Source organism: Carassius gibelio, chromosome B3 (genome assembly GCF_023724105.1).
Source record: "Carassius gibelio isolate Cgi1373 ecotype wild population from Czech Republic chromosome B3, carGib1.2-hapl.c, whole genome shotgun sequence".
Lineage (NCBI taxonomy): Eukaryota > Metazoa > Chordata > Actinopteri > Cypriniformes > Cyprinidae > Carassius > Carassius gibelio.
Window position 1 is genome coordinate 8,157,129 of NC_068398.1, and position 17,819 is coordinate 8,174,947.

The window sequence follows — 17,819 nt, forward strand, 5'->3', positions numbered from 1 at the left end:
AAAGAAAAAACCTTGTAGAAGAACCATTTTTGGGTACCAGAAAATATGAATAATGACTTTGCAGTGCAGAAGAACCATTAATAGTTATTGTACAAACCTTTCAGTGAACATTTCTTAAATAACCATTTCGGTGTGGAGAAGCCACTATAAAAGAACCTTGTGTGCAATGGTTCTTAATGCCATAATAGAAAATTCTTAAAAATTGGATTCAAAAGGATCATTTTTTATACCCTAAAGAAGCTTTCATTTAAAAGTTCTTAAAATAAAATTTTTCTTAGTGTAAAAAATCTGAAGGACAAAATGGTTTCATGGATTTTGAAAAGTTCTTCATGGAACCATAGACTAATGTTGTTCCAAACCTGCATGACCTATCTATCAAAAGTAGTTTAGCAGAAGGTTGACACTTCTTTTAAAGTGGTGAAAACTTTCTTCCGACCATTTTTGTGTTTCAGATTGGAACACTCTTAAAATGGTACTATAGTCCCATAAAGAACCTTTCCATTTGATTCTTAAGAGTGGAAAAATATTCTATATGGTTAAAATGTTCTTCACACTCAAAACTCAAAAGCTTGAGGACTTTATGTACTTTAAACAAACGTGATTTGTAGTTTTAGCTCTACAAACTCAAAACAATAATATTTTTTACTTATGGATTCAAGTTCATTAAGCTAGTGATACTCGAGTTTCAGTTTGTTTAGCAGTCTGAAAAGGTTACATAGAAATACTTCCCAAACAGAGTTTGTCTGACAAAAAAGTAGTAGAATGTTTATAGTGTGTGTCAACTCCTTTTTGGTCCCTCCAGACACCTTTATATTAGAGTCAAATGTATTGAGTAAACAAAGACTTGAATTTCTGGGTTGAATGGCATAAGGTTGTAAAATTCTTTTGGAACCTTTGAGTGTGTGTAGAGAGAGAGAGAGAGAGAGAGAGAGAGAGAGAGAGAGAGAGAGAGAATGTGTGTGTGTGTGTGTGTGCATGTTTTTGTGACATATCAGGACACAACTCTGTATAATGACATGGGTATGACACAGGTATTACAAGGAGAAGGTGACTTGTAAGGACATAACCCATGTAACCATTTTTCAAAACACTTCTAAATCATACAGAATGAGTTTTTTTGAGAAAGTAAAAATGCACAAAGTTTCCTGTGAGGGTTAGGGTTAAGCGTAGGGTTGGTGTAGGGCCATAGAATATACAGTTTGTACAGTATAAAAACCATTACGCCTATGGGATGCCCCCACTTTCCACAAAAACAAACGTGCGTGTGTGTGTGTGTGATTTTTTGTTATGCTTGACCCACCATTGGGCGGAGGTTTGATGTCTGCTTCTCCTTGTTGGTTGGAGTTATCCGATTGTCCAGATTCTGCAAAGCGGACAGAAAGAGAGAGAGAAAGAGAGGAGGGGGGGGGGGGGAAAGAGAGAAGATTAAGCATGGGACGGCTGGGTTCAGTCCAGAGGTGCCTGAATCAATTAGCAGATGTAGAACATTCTATATATTCTCTGCCAGCACATATTCAATGTAGCGCTGAGACGACACAGCTGGAAATGAGACATACAAAATGTGCTCCGGTTCTGGATCATTTACATGATATTCAGACAGAATCTGGACCTTTATACGTGAAATCTGATGTTCTGCCTTGTAGTTAGTTGGTATTTGACTAGTTATACAGTATTGTTCAAAAGTCTGGCAATGGAAGGATTTTTAAAATGTTTTTAAAAGTCTCTTCTGCTCAACAGGGCTGCATTTACGTAACAGTTTTTATACTTGTTCATACTTTGAGTTGGTTAGTGAACAAATGTGTAGCTAGAGTAACTCAGATTAAACGGATTTCAGAAGAAAATTCTGCCTAGGTCGATAAACAGAGATGATATCATTTGAATATAACAATATCAATATCTAGACATAAAACCACAAAACAGTCTTTCGACCATGAAACAAGATCTTTAGTCCGGCAATGCAGACCCCAGGTGTGTTAAGAAACACAACTGGACTTGGTCAGCTGGGTCCAATGAAAAACACAGGCGAAACAAACTACCCGCACTGCTGTCCATTTTAGGCTTGAAGTTGCACTGCTAATCTAAAATCTATAAATCTGCGAAATATACATCCGAGAGCATTCTGGTGAAACCCAACTCTGCTGTATAGCTCATAAGATGTAGACAAAGGCTGGTGTGCAGCCATCGAGTTGTTTGGACAATGTCTCCGTAGGCTTTTTATCTTAGAAATTATAGTGATCTTGGACCGAGACCAGACCCCTGCGGCTGTTTGAATTGGCCGACACTCACTGCCCCTTTTTTTCTATATGCACTGAGGTTCTGACTAACTATAGACCTTAAGAAGGATGTCACTTGGTTACTTTGGCCTTTCACGTTCAGTCTGCAGTGAGTATTGATGAATGTTTCACCTCTTTAGCCAATTACACTTAGTGTTTTTAGCATGCTTGCTAGTTGCTAGGAGGGTCCTGGATAGTCGCTTGCTAGCCCAAGTCAAAAGAGCTCACCCTCCTATGATATTCTTGTCTGTAGATTTGCCTCGAAATTTAGCAGTAGTGCTTTTTGGCCTTAGCATGCACCGCTAATTATGTGCAGCAACAGAATGTGGTTTGAAAAAACCAATACTATACGTTTTGAAGGAAAAAATGAACACGACAGCCGCCTCTTTGCTTCTTTTCTCTCTCTTGCACCCCCTCGTTCGCTTGCTGCTGTTGTTGTATGGAATCCTGGCAGCCATCTTAGTGCTTGGCAGCCATCTTAGCATTGGCGGTACCAGAGCATTCCAGCTAGCTTACAAAAGCACCCACACACAGACGCACTCCTCTCAGAGAGAGAAAACCACTCCACCAACGCGCTATATGCTAAAAGCCTCGCAAATGAAGGTTATTTTCAGCTACTTGTGCTAAACGCTAATTGAGGGGGGAATCGACTGCCGCCGCGTTTTGTTCGCAGATGCACACGTACTGATACTGTGAGCTGATATGTAAGTAAATGTGCTTTAATCGACTCAACTGGATGCAAAACACTATAATCAACTCTCAATGCAATCTATTTCTAAGTGTTATATATTGTATTCCTTACAAAAACTACTACAGTGGTACCATGATGGCAACACATTGTTCAATGATTTAAAGGGGCTTCGGTCCTGGTCTTTCACCTCAGTCCACCGAAAAATCTGATTAACTCCTAATAATCTGTATTATAAAAAATAAATAAATAAATAAATAAATGTATAGATAATACATAATATAAATACATTAATATTTTTTTATTTGTATATTTGTAAAGAAAAACTTTATTTTATTTTTTTTTCCAATAAATGTATCCATTTTCATTTTTATATTAGTTGATTTTTTTTTTTTATTGTAATTAAAAAGTTATTTACGAATTCTGTGACAAGAAAACTAATTAAAAAGTTATTTACGAATTCTGTGACAAGAAAACTCTTCGAATTGCAATCTGGCAGCCACATGCAGGCCACTATTGGTAAAATTTTATGGCATTCTAGACTATAAGTACAATTCTAATCAGAATCATTATTCCGTTAAGTTCATTTTAATACCCGCACTACTGATGGATTCTGTGAATTCAAAATAGCTACAATCACTATTGATTAGCGCCCTCTAGTGGTGTGGAAGTATGAAGCACAGCTTAAGGAGACATCTCGGATGACCTCCAATCCAATTACATGGCACATTAGTGAAGCTCACTATGCAGAACTGGACACGAGTGAATGAGAGAGGCCGCACTATTGGGCACAGACAAAGCGCAGATGAGCAGGGGGCCAGATCATCAAAACTCAAACACACAAAGGAGAGACTGTCCATTATTAGAGCACAGACTCCAGCCTATGGAGTCCAATCAACACTGTTATCAGCATGCAACCACACACACACATACACACACGCAGCTACTGCATCCAACAATGTTCATGCTAATCCTTATCTTCCCAGCACACACAGTCAAAGGACCCCTGAACACACCATGCCAAAGATACTAGGTGACACACATGCGCACACACACACACACACACACACACACACACACAGTGGCAGTGTTTTTAACAAGACAAAAGTGTCTTTACAATGGTAGAACACTTCTTGAGTAAGTTTCAAATGAAAAACCATTTTGACAGGGTATTTAAACCATCCCTAAACAGCAAGTGTTGATCATTCACACGCCCATTTCTTAAAAGGAGCCATCTAATGACTTGTTTAGCATGCAAATATTCATAAGGGACTGCGTCTGTGAGAGCAAATACAAATTTGCTATTATAATCATGATTTGCTTTGTATTGTGAAACTTAATAGACTTGACCTGTAGGATCTCTGTAAGGTTTTTTACTTAGGTATCCTTCACTTTATTGCTCATACTTTGTGTTAGTGAACTGAACAAACTCCAAATCCTGAACAGGATCTTCCTGGTGTCACAATTAACGCTTCACAACTAATCATATCAGTTTACTGGGTATTACTTTGTTAGCAAATATAATTATAATGCGTTCAATTTAACCCCTGCCAAAAACTTTATAACAATCTACAACATAACTAAAACAACATTATATCAACCAAAAAGCAATGTCAAATTAAATTATGCACTTTTTTCTTTTCTTTTTTTTAATTCAGGAATAACAAATAACTGATACATTAACATTCAAACGTATGATTTAAATATATATATATATGAATATTAAAGAAATTTAAACTTTTATCCAGCAAGGATACATTAAAATGATCAAAATTATCAGTAAAGCTGTTTATAATGTTACAAAAGATTTCTTATATCTTTTTTTAACTGCTTTTTTTTTAACTTTTTTATTCATCAAAGAATCCCGAAAACAAAATCTAAAGGTGTTCATGAACATTAAGAAACACATTGATAATTAGAAACTTTTCTTATTAGAATGATTTCTGAAGGATCATGTGACACTGAAAATGAAAAAAAATGTGATCACAGGAATAAATTAGATTTTAAAACAAATGAAAACAGAAAACAGTTATTTTAAATTGTAATAATATTTCACAATATTACTCTTTTTACTATATTTTTTATAAAATAAATGCATCCTTGGTGATTCTTTCCTGATGTCTTTTTGAACTTCTTTACCAATCCCAAACTTTTGAAAGATTGTGCGTGTGGAAAGTTAAAGAAGAAACTAAAAAGGGTCAATTTTGAATTATATTAACTTCAAATGAAATCGACCCAAATGTATCCTTGCCCTAAAGAGAAAACATTACTTCTCTGTGTGTGTGTGTGTTTTAGTTGGAGAGGCATGTTAGATCCCCTGGATTCAAACGTCATGGCTTATGATGACAAATACATGGAAAATGTATACCGCATGAAAATGTGCCTGAGAAAAAAAAAGATTCAAAAACCCAATGCACGCCTCCACACCTTAGGTACACACACACACACACACACACACACAGCGGTGCAGAATGAAGAGGCAGCACAGCTTTTCCAATTGGGTTTTGCTTAAGAGGTTTATCGGTATGTTGCTAAACATTCTGACCTTTTTTTTTAATCCGTAATGCGCTTAAAATGTTCCAAACCCTCCTAATCCCCACGGCGATCCCACACAGATGTTCTCTGAGCTCTTTTATTGGACTTTATTTGAGTATTTGCCCCCCTCCACCAGCACTTATTTATTCATTTCCTATCTTATGAAAGCACACTCCATCCTGTGCCCCGCGCCCCCTCAGCCCTGCGTTTCCCAGCAGCCCCTGCAGCGACTCAAATCAGGCAGCTTGCACTTTTAAAGGGGGTCTATACCTGCTCCGGACCCCCCCGGCCACGCATTTGTAGATTAATATGTATGTGGACGCTCACGGGGGGCGGATATGAAATGTGAACATGTAATGAGGCAGGTGTGTTTGGAGTCTGAATGTAAGCGCGTGTGCGTGCGTGTTAATGCGTGTGCACAGCCTCATGGGTATTATGGTGGGAAACTGGCCATGGATTTGTGTTTCCTCTGGCAAATATGTCTGTGAGCGTGTACGTGCATTTGTATGCGTTTGGGTGAGCGCATGCATGCTGTTGATGCAATCACTAGCCGCACACATTGCATATTAAACATCATGTACATGATTACAACATGCATATCCATGCTAGAGGATGATTTTAATTACCCAAAAATAAAAACTTGGTCATTGTTTACTCACTACAAACTCATTACAAACCTGTATGACTTCTTTTCTTCCGTGGACCTCAAAGGAGACGTTTAGTACAGTGTTCAAGCTGCACTTTTACACACAGTGTATGTCAATTAAAAGCCACCCACATTACTTTTATGCTCCTCTAAGCCATAAAAAAATTAATTAATTTTGACCTATAACATAATATATGAGATGTATGGACTATTTTTATATGGTGCTTTAATGTCATTTTTGGACCTTGATAGTTACCTGAGAAAAAAAGCAGCCAATAAAATCCTGTTTATAAATTACTTTGAAATTTTGTTATTTTTGTTACTTGTTTTTTATTTATTTGTTTGTTTTGTGTTTACTTTGCTATATTAATTAAACTTATGAAAATTTTATTTCCTGTGATTTAATTTAATCTTAAATTTAGCTGATGCAAACTTCACTAACAATGTTGCAAATATACAAATTAAAAGCAGTGTTATTTTAGTACTGTTTATATACTATTACATAATTTATTAGTTTTGTAAATTATTTTAATTTTTTTTTTTCAGTTTTTGTCTTAATTTAAGTCATGTGTTTTTGTCAATTTTATTAGTATTTGTTAATATTTCTATTTGCCTTAATTTTTTAATTCAGTTAAAATTTTTGTACTTTACCTTAAACATATTTGATTTCAGTTAGTTCCAAAGTACATTTTAAGTTTTCATCTAATATGTATATTTCATTTCAAAGTCAGATTTATTTTAATTTATGAAAATGATTTGTAATTATTTAAGTTAATAAAAACACACTATGAAGTCATGTTATGTTAATCAAAATGACTAGTTTCAACTTAAATTAAGTGATATGATATTCAACTAAATTTAATATAATTTAAGCTGAAGGACTTATAGTTTTATCTTATTTGATTCAACTAAAAAAAATATAAGGCAGCAAGTGATTTTTGTGTAAATGATGACAGTTTTTATTTTCGGGTGAACTGTCCCTTTAAGGCCCTTGCGTGTTGTGTTTACGGCACACAAATGTAGATTCTCTACGTTTCTGTTTACGCATGTGTGTGTGTGTGTGAGTGTTTGTCTGGCCTGGGTCATGCCAAAGAGGAGCAGGTGTGTAGGGATCTGCCCTGCATCGTCCGTTGCCCATCTGTGTGCCCGTCTGTGCCCGCTGTGTGCCAACTACACACCCGGCACAGCACAGAAAGACGGCGAGAAGCAGAGCGGGGGAACAGAGACGCTCGCAACAGCAGCTTTAACGCTAAAGAAACGTGGACACACGGTATGGCTGAGAAATGAAAAACTGGAAGGGAAATTTTTTTTAAAGAAAAAGCGAAAAAAAAAACAGACAGAGAGAAAGTTGGCGTGCCGCCCATCTCTTTCATGTTCTGTCCTCTTCTGGTCTGATTAGAGAGATGTAACCAAGCAGCTGGCACGGATAGACACAGTCTGCCGCTCTCAGAGGATAACGGCCAACGTCTAATCTATACATTTACTATGTACACACTTCAAAGACACACACACACACACCTTATCGTAATCTAATCCATTTACTATCCATGCAGAACTGAGCCGAAAGGAGAGCGATAACACACACACACACACACACATCTGTCCGTGGGTGTTTGTGTGCTGTGATTTCAGCGCTGTCGCCCCAATTAAGTGTCTAAAACTTCCATCTGTATTTACACTGATGCAAACGCTGGCAAAAGTTCAGTTTTTAGTGTTGTCTGGGGGAAAATATTATCACAGTGGAGATTCTGATCACATCTGAGCGTGGAGGGGTGCAGTGACTCTCGATGGCCACCAGGGAGCGGAGGACACAGGAAAAGAGGGTTTGCTGACCTCAGGAAGGTAAACGTTGGCCTGAAATAAACTGTGTTTAGAGTAAAACATATGTGGTCACGGTGAAATGGCTTGGGAGGGGAGCTGGAAGAAAATCTGATGACGTGCTACACCTCAAAGAGAATCTAAACGACTTTCTATAATGTTTGCTTTCTTTTGAAGTCCCAGTATATACTGCTGTTAAGAAGTTTGGGGTTGTAAGATTTTATGTTTTTGGAAGAAGTCTTTTATGCTCACCAATGCTTCATGTTAAGAGATGAAAATCTGGCCATTGATAACTCGCTTTTGTGTCTTTCCAACCCTGTATAACTTTCACTCTCCTGTGGACGTTGAAAGGAGACGTTTAGTACAGTGTTCAAGCTGCACTTTTACAGACAATAAAAGTAAATGCAGACAGATGCCATCAAAAGCCACCCACATGTCTTTTATTCAGTATCAAGTCTTCTGAGCTGGTCACCTGAGTAGCAACTACAATCCTGTTCCTGAATGATTCAAAAAGAACTAAATATCTTTAGTTTTTAACCTTGAGGAGTTTACATTGTTTTTTCTTAGGTTGTGTTATTTTATTCAAGATTAAGGAAATGCCCCCCCATCATCTTAATTTCAGCTTTAGTATATAACCACTAAAAATCTAACTTCCACAAAAGCACACCAATAGTGAATGTTAACTTTCTAAGTAGGCTTTTGTCTGGATGACTGTTTTCATGTGAGAGATTCATAATCACAGAAAAAAAAAGATTTCAGGAACTACAAATCAGGCGCAACGTGAAATATTGGGGTTCTGAGATGATTGTTTACAGGCAGAAGTATGTGCAGTATGCTAACAAGTCAGCTTGTATATCAGAGTATAAAAGATTTGAGGATGATACGAGTGTTTGTGTGTGTAAGTGAGGCGGGATCTGCCAAATAGAGAGACTGAAACCGAGAGAGAGACAGACAGGGAGAGAGATATGTCTGAGCTGTGGGAACATCCCATCTTGCCAAGAAAGTGAAGCAGAGGGAGTGTAGAAGGAAGAGTGAAAGAGAGATGTATGTGCTGGCTGAGATCACAGACACTGAGAGAGAGAGAGAGAGGTTGGGGCGACGACCATAATACCACGATAACACACACTGTCACAGCACTCACACCCTGACTTTACATCTCCATGTCTTCAATACTTTTATTATGGCTCACAGAAGAGATCGAAATATTGAAAGCAGAGTGAAGCTAACAGTGAGAGCTATAAAATTAAACGTCTCATTTAGCTGTCCGCACCACACTAGGTGCGTTTCCATTCAAATTGCGCAAACTGAAATTGTGAATTGAAAATATGCCACTGAAGCTGATTGTGGCCATTCAAGTTAGTGCTTGAGTTCATTCCAGCCACGACACAAATGTTTCTGAAGCAGCTCTCTGTGCTCCTTCTGTAAAGATACACGCATACACCTCCTTTAAATAATTAGAGCTAAAAAATCGGTCAAAATCCATTGCCACGACTTATCGCGACAGGCAAAAGGTTACGTTTTAGTTGCATTGGTTAATGGAAACCCCGTCATGTGAATACGAAAACGCGAGTTTACAAAAGAGATTTTATATACATAGAAAGCATATTAAATGCAAGCAAACAGTCTAATTTAATCAAATAAATTGTCAAAATATTGTTGAAATAATTTTCCTCATTTAGCGTAAACATATTTATGTAAAAATGAATAAACCTCTACTTATTAAAATATATAAAACAAGACTTGTTTTAACTGTAAATTTAAGAAGTGTCCTTTAGAAAGCTAACTGAGTCTGAAGTGCTTTAGAAACTAGATAAACACGCAGTAAATTACTCTGCAAACACACTGGATGCACATATTAAGTAACAGACACTGTAGCTGGTAGCTTCACATGTCAATCAGACGCTCTCTTCGTGTGGAAACGGACACTTCTTCTCCAGAACCGGATGTAAAGTGGACCAGGCTTCACGCCGAGACTCGACTCTCTTTTTGTTTCAGGAAGTCCATCTGGTTTTCTTGTGTGGTCTTCCCTCTTCATCACATCATTACATAACACACACACACTATAACCATTCACACAACATTTCTCTCCAATGAATTCCAGCGCAGCGTTTCAATAACACAAACCAGCCTAGAACTACATCACGACTGAAACCCAGTGAACTACACAAATAAAGCCATGAAATTCAGAGCGAAATCACTGCGGCAGCTGAAAACCCTTGCTGGAGAAGCGGAGTGGATTTATTTGGGCTGGTAAATGCAGATAATCACTCCAAACTGAGTGGAGGTGTTTTATGAGCGCTGTAAAACTACACACAAGCACATCAACACACGGCTGTTAAAGAACGCATCTGCTTATTTGAGCTAATGAGGGTCTGAACAGTAGAAAGACATGGAGAGAGGAGCATGGGATAGAGCTGACGAATGAACTAGATAATACTTTAGTTAAGCAAGTCAAGCTATCCTATTGGACAATTACAGTTAGCTGCATAAGCTAAGTTGTTTACTATATTAAAAGTATGAGCCCAGTATCTCTTAAAACACGTTTCTGAGAATGTTTTGCATTGAGAATAACATTTGTCTGTAAATTACAACTGGGGTGATAACTGGATAAACTTACACTATTTCTAACTAATAAACTAGAATTTATAAAATATAAAGAATTGAATTAATAATATGCACTTTAAAGCAGTGTTGCTGCTTAAGGAAAGTAAAATCAAAATTGAAAGAATTTAGAAATGAATTTAAATAATATATAGTTAAAAAAGTGATGTGAAATATTAAGTACAAATAAAGTTAAAGTTGTAAAATTAAACTGCAATAAATGCAACAAAAAAAAAAAAAAAAAAGAACATAAATTGACTAAAATGTATCTCATTTAAATATAAAAAAGCAAATTCATAATAAATACTATTACTATAGTATATAAATAATAATAAAGGTATATTTTTAATTGGTTGCAACATTAATGAGGAAGTTTTTTCATCATAAATATATGTAAGTACCAAAATGACTAAAATTAAAACTGAAATAAAAAATAATGATAAACGGGAAAAATGCCAAATGCTACTAAAATTAAAGATTAAAAAAACTAATAAAAATGAGAAAAGGACATATAAATGACAAAAAAAAAATGTAAACAGAAAATATAAAAAAAGCCAATACATAAATATCCTATAATAGTATTTATAATACTAGAATACATTTTAATTTGTTAATCTGCAACACTGATGAAGCTTGGTAATTTAAAAGCCTAAAGCTAAAATTAAGATGGAAAACAATGAAATAAAAGCATCTTTCAGAAGTTGAAATTATATAACATAAATTTTACAAAAAGCTAAAACTAAGCATGATGAAAAACATCAAATGAAGTTATTTCAGATGTCACCAGCAGCCTTCGAGTCTCGGGGCGGTGAGACATCCCACCTGCAGATGGCGATACAGTGTGACAAGTTCTTTCGACGACTGCACTAAAAATGGAGAAGCAACAGATTGGGTGAAAAAAATGTAGCAGTTCGTATGTGTCCGAGCATGATCTCATGATCTGATAGGGCGAACAAATAAACACGTCTCCACTTTCTATTTTCTTTAAAAGCCTTGAGTGTCAGCCAGGCTCGCACACACACACACACACACACACACACTCACTTCCTTCAGTTACGTTCCCAATATCACAGCACAGAAAGATTAGCTGAGAAAAACCCACGACCCGAGCAGACAGACCTCTTCATGTCACATGGAGGAACGTGAGAACGAGATGTTTTCCTCAATCTCTCACGAACTTGAAGAGTCTGTGAGGAGAAACTATACCTAAAAGTCAACTATACCTAAAGTGAACCCCATTTACTTTCTTAAGCATGTGATTCTAATGTAAACTGCACCCTCAAGTGGCTTTAAGGTCATTTCTGTGTGTGATTCGGCTTTTAACGGCTCACCATCGATCCTCGAGCTAATAGATTTCCACCATGTATCAATCCACTTATAAAAGTGAACTAATGTAATCTAAGCCGGTCTGTATGGGTGCAGAGTTAAGCCTGTATCTCATCTGTCTTTGGGCCTGTTGGAGCAGATAAGACGTTAATGTTCTCGGCTCGTTCATCAGGACGGCACCTCCACGATAAGAGAATATTAAATCAGATCCCGTGTCAGGAGGTCATGCGTCAAACTCATCCCGCTCATAAACAGCAGGTTAAATCTCTCCGTCTGTCTCGCAGGAATGAGGAGCGATGGCATCGTGCTCGCTGAGAGGAAACAGAATCCGACGGGAGGAAAGGTGGAAACTGAAGAACACCTCAGACTCAGAAGATCTGTCACAGTCATCCTCCAAACACCTCGCTACAAAAGCTCTTATCTATACAGTGAAAGTGGATACAGACTAGAGAGCAACATGAATGTGTTTTTCTATTCCGTTGCACTACTTTTCCAGTGTTTTTCTGTGTAAATATGTGCTGCTAGATGGACATGTTTGACTGTCACGCTCATGTTTTGCAACATCCCGCAAATTATATTCTTCTAAAAACAAAGAGCTCAAGGTAAAGTAAGTTCAAAAATGGGGCCTTGTGTTTTTTCCTCCTTCCCACTGCCCATGACTCCTGTTTTTCAAAGCAAATATGTTCTGAGTGAGTGACCCCTAGGGCGGCTTGATTGAGGGAAAAAAAAAATAATTGTGATATTTCAGATTAAAAAAATCTGATTGTGAAATAAAAAGCAGCTCTAGGTTTGCTGTGTTTATTTGCAGAGCTTAACAATTTGGGTAATATTTAACAAGAATATGTATTATTTATTAATAAATAAATGTAATATACAAAAACTTTTGCTTTTGTAATATTTACATGTAAAATAAAATAAAAATAGCATTTAAAAATGAAAATGACAATTTTTAATTAAATACAAATATTACAAATAATTATCACTAATGAAATATTATTGTAGAATAAAATGAGCATTTGATAATAATAATATTAATATTAATAATAATAATAATGATATAATAATAATAATAGAGTTATCAACAACTATTACTAGTTGTTATTACTAAAATAAATTAACATTTACTATTAATAACAAAAATAACAAAAATTTTAAATACATGTAAGATATTATATATAATGTATAAAATATCATATAAGAAATATTACTATTGTAATATTTGGGTGTAAAATTAAAAACTAGTATTTAAAAATATAAAATATAAATCTAGTAAAAATCATTTTAGTTTAGAGTACAAATATAAAATTACAGTACTAATATTCCTATGGCTCTTTCTGTGCTATTATGGCTCTTCTAAGGCTATTTATGGTCTTAAGTTATGACATTTCAAATGTTAAACCAGCAAGTTTTTATATTTTAATCATAATACACAGAGAGCCATTTAAGGTTTGTTTTTATTATTGACAACAGCTGGTTTATAATTGCATTTCTTCATTTCATTAATATTTCATAATCACATAAAATCCATATCGCAATTTTGTTTTTAGCATTATTATTATTATTTTAAAAGTATTTTACCTCATAGGCATCCATGCAATTTATTACTATATTTTGAAGCTACCTGACAGCTTCGCATGAGCAAATACTGAATTTAAGTTCTTACTGTATTCACAGAAAAAATCATCACAAGCAATAGTCACCATCTGCTTTTATTGTATGATAAAGACAAGCCAATATATTCTGCTAAATGGCTTATTTGGTCTTCAATTTATAAATCACTGCATTCAGGATCATAAAATCATTTTGTGTGACAAAAATGTGCAAACAGAATTTTAATTTTGTGGTGTACTGTCCCTTTAAGAATCTCACCCCAGGAAGACAATTCAGTGTGAAGTGCACAAATAAACAAGCGTACTGTATCTCACTGAAGTAACACACCTCTAGCAATCTTACCAGCTAGATTAACAAAAGCGCAAAGTGTTTCTCAGGAGAACAGGAGAGTTGCAAGAGAGACTGAGGAACTTTGGGAGCATGTCGACAGGGTGGAGAGAGACAGACAGATAGAGAGAGAGAGAGACAGAAAGACTGAGGTATATGTTGAGACGAGGGACTGCATCTGTTTGGCTCCTGCTCCATCGGAGTCTAGTGTTTCACACTACGCCTCTGGGATCTGCCATTCCAGCCAACGCTTTATGAAAAACAGCTTTGGAAAGAGATAGAGAGAGAGAGTGAGATAGAGAGAGAGAGAGATGGGAGGACAAGGGGGTGAGACTAAAACAGGAAAAGCAGAGGAGGTGTGAGGGAAAGTGATGGAGGAAAAGAAAAAGTGGGTGGAGGGATGCGACAGCGAGACAGAAAAAGAAAACCAGATGAAAATCCGCAGAGACGTGTATGTGTGTGAGCAGAGACCTGAATGAATGAAATTAAATAAGTCTGACAGGCCAGAAATCCTCGGGAGCTACACAGTTCATTAGAATCTGACGAATTCTTACCCATTTTCTGCACTTCTAATTTTGAGGGAAAATCTGTGGAATTCTGTCTGATGGAATTTTTTCTGTACTGCAATGTTGTGGAATAGAATTCTGGAATGGAGCTAAATGTTCTACGCACTTACTGCTACATACAAACATGACAAAATCAGACAAAATATTGACTAATTAGCATTGCTCACATGATCAAGAGAATAAAATCAATGTTAGCAATGCTAAATAACTGACATAAAAACAGTAACAAACTTTTTGTTTTCTTGGCATGTACGAATCTTTTGGAAATGTAATATATGCACCAACCACCTTCCTAAACTTATAATGTTGTCAACTAAAGAGAGAAATGAAGGGCTCCCTACAGTTTCCCTTAGTTTAGGCTTAGTTCAATGTTTGAAATGTATAAATTAAGACAAATTACATTGGTAATTTCACAACTGTACTGTAAAAAACTTTAGTATAACACTCAGTTTTTGTTGTTGTTGATATTATTACTATTTTATAGACTTTTTAAAATAAAATCACAATTACAAGACTAAAATGTATTTTATTCATATTTTCTTCATTTTCAAACATTGAACCACATTGACATAAACATTTAATTTAAAAACTGACATGACAAAATAAAAAAATAAAACAAAATAAAATAAATACTTAATTGTTTGCGTTACAGTGAAATATTACAGTGTATATTTATTATTATTATTATTATTGCTAATAATTATTATTATTTTAATAGTTCTGTTGAAATGTAATCACAATTTTCGGACAAACTTTGAGGGCCTATCGGAAAGAAAACAAACGTAATTACACCCCCCCTCCCCAAAATCATACAGTGCTAATGAGTTCACACGCAAAACTGCCCCTGAGCTCTCAAACCTGTGTTAGAGAGTGAAATGTGTGTATTTATGATAAAATGCCAGCCTACGACACAGGAAATGGGAAAGTCTGCTGAAATGCACTCAGATAAAACAAACTGCTGAGAGAGAAAGAGAGAAATGAAACTGTAGAGTGAGCGAGCGGCTTATTTTAATGAAGCTTAATCAGAAACAGAGGAACTGAGCAAAGTTTACATGTGCTAATAGCAGCGAGTGGGAGGAGCTGTACTGCACACACTGAAAACTACTGCTATAAAGCTGCCACTGACAAAAAGGACTGGAAGAATCAGATTGCAAAGGTTGGAAATGCGCTTTGTTTATGATTCACTTTCCTCCCTCTCTGCTCTCCTCCAGTGCCTTCGCTTTTTCTCGGCCTCTTTTTTTTCTTTCTCCCAACTAAATCTTATGGTCATGCGAATGAACAGAAGTCTATTAATATAAAAACCAAAACTTGAAACATCAAACCAGACAGAGAACACCACCATTAGCAGGAGATGAATGAAAAAAATGCAAAGAAAAAACTGATAGCTAAACAAATATGTCTTGAACTGGAAAGGCCATGTCCTTCTTTCTATAAAACACAACAGCATGTAAGTTATGTGAGTAAAATTCTTATTAATTTTCTTTTTTTTTCTCCAGTCAAGAAAGCCCTGATGATAAAAGCCATAAGTGAGGCAAAAGCTGTTTAACTGTACTACACTACCCACAATCCTTCAGCAAAACCCAGTCAAAGGCATCTAAACCACAAATTATATAACATACCTTTAGATATATTTACACTATAATCCATGTCTTGAAGTCAACGGTTTTATATTGTGTCACTGTTAGTAGCATCATTGAAAATGCTGCCTGCAATGAATTAATGCACTATAAAAATACTATTTTATACTTTATTATCTGCTTATATGTCTTGTGGCGTGTGGCCCTGCTCTTGAACTGAACTCAGTCTCATCTCCAGGTTGCGTGAGCCATGAGCTGATGTAAGCAAGACCTCCTGAAGACCTCTATCTGTCTCTATCACTCCCCCTAAGCTCTGTACTGACCGCCTTGCCATCCCTCTGACCGGGTCAACGGCCCATGTCGCTCACATCTCCTCCTCCTCATCCTCGTCTTACAAACCTAATCCTGCAGAGCTTTACATCTTAAACCCTCCAGAGCTTGAGCACTTGAGATACCAAAGAAATTAAAAAATGGTTCTTGAGTGTACAAGCTGAATCAATGACATGATGACTGCTTCTCATCTAAACACTCTCAAATACGCTTGTGTATCCCACCCTCTCTCTGCACCAGTCAGATTGCTCTCTTTTGCTCGTTGCCCTGTGTCTCTGGCCAATATCGCCGCTTGCTGGAACGCTTTATTATATCAAATTTACAGGCTGTGGGTTTTGGTCAGGTGGACCAGAGAGCCGCAGGAACACCTCACTCAAATAAAGTCACTTCAAATCAGCTTTAATGAAGAAAAGAGCTGCCTGCTGGACAACACAGATATACAAACCATCGCTGCATACCCATAATGCACTTCACATATTTGAAGAGAAGGGATACAGTCAGCGAACGATCAGAAACTTCAGAAAGTGTTATGAAACAGACCTCAAAGACTTAAATAATGACAAAAAAAGCTGCAGTGTACAGTTAATCCATGAAAAAAAAAATTTGTGGTCAGCAAGTTTTTTATTTATTGATTTAATGGTTTCATTAAATAATTACAAATAGTTAAAAAAAATTCTAGAAAATATTATGGATCACAAATATTAATAAATGTTTCTTGAGCAGCAATTTAGCACATCAACAATGATTTTTGAAGGATCACGTGACACTTAAGACTGGAGTATTGATGCTGAAAATTCAGCTTTGCATCGAAGAAATAAATTACATTTTAATATCTATTCAAATAGAAAACTTTTTTTTTTTAAATATTACTATTTTTACTGTATTTTTAAATCTAATAAATGCAGCCCTGGTGAGCATAAGAGTCTTTTTTCAAAAACACTTTCAAAAACATTTTCAAAAAGTCAAAATCTAGGCTCTCTGTGTGTAGAGTGAAGAAATGATAACCCATGATGTGTCCAGTATCATGAACTTGTTTATGACGGCCTTTAGAGGTTTCAGCGTTGTTAATGTTTGCGTTTGTTTCTAAGCACAGGCAATGCTAGAGTTCTGGAGTCTAACCAAAGCCCTAAAGTTAAATCCACTGGGTTATGTAAGGTAAAGCTCTAAATCTCCCAATGCCTGATGTTATATATTACTGTAATTGCAAATGAAAAAAAATCCCTGAGGAGGAGGAGGACCGGGGGGGACCAGAGAAAGAGTGAGAAATGAAGAAAGAAACGCTCAGCTAATGCAACAGGTTTAGTGACGACCTACTTTTAGCCCACAGACAACTCTTTAACAGGAGGAAGAAAGTAAGAACTATTTACACATCCAAAGCTTTTTATAATCGATGGACTGAAACTTCTCATGCAGTTTCTGCCAAAATGTCAAACCTAGCTAAATGTTTCTTCAAGAGCGCTGCAGTGATGACGCATTTTTACAGGCCAACCCAGATGTTAATGTCACCCTGGTTCCCTCGAC

At 36.3% G+C, this 17,819-nt stretch overlaps 1 protein-coding gene across 16 annotated transcripts in view; it reads right to left on the bottom strand.

Annotated features, from left to right (window-relative positions):
• The window catches only part of nfixb (nuclear factor I/Xb), a 132,597-nt gene that overhangs the window by 27,695 nt on the left and 87,083 nt on the right, over positions 1-17,819 (bottom strand). For all 16 annotated transcript variants that reach the window (XM_052550230.1, XM_052550227.1, XM_052550238.1 and 13 more), the window contains one exon: positions 1,301-1,363. In XM_052550230.1, the coding sequence (XP_052406190.1) occupies positions 1,301-1,363 (63 nt within the window). The remainder of the gene's footprint in view (positions 1-1,300; positions 1,364-17,819) is intronic.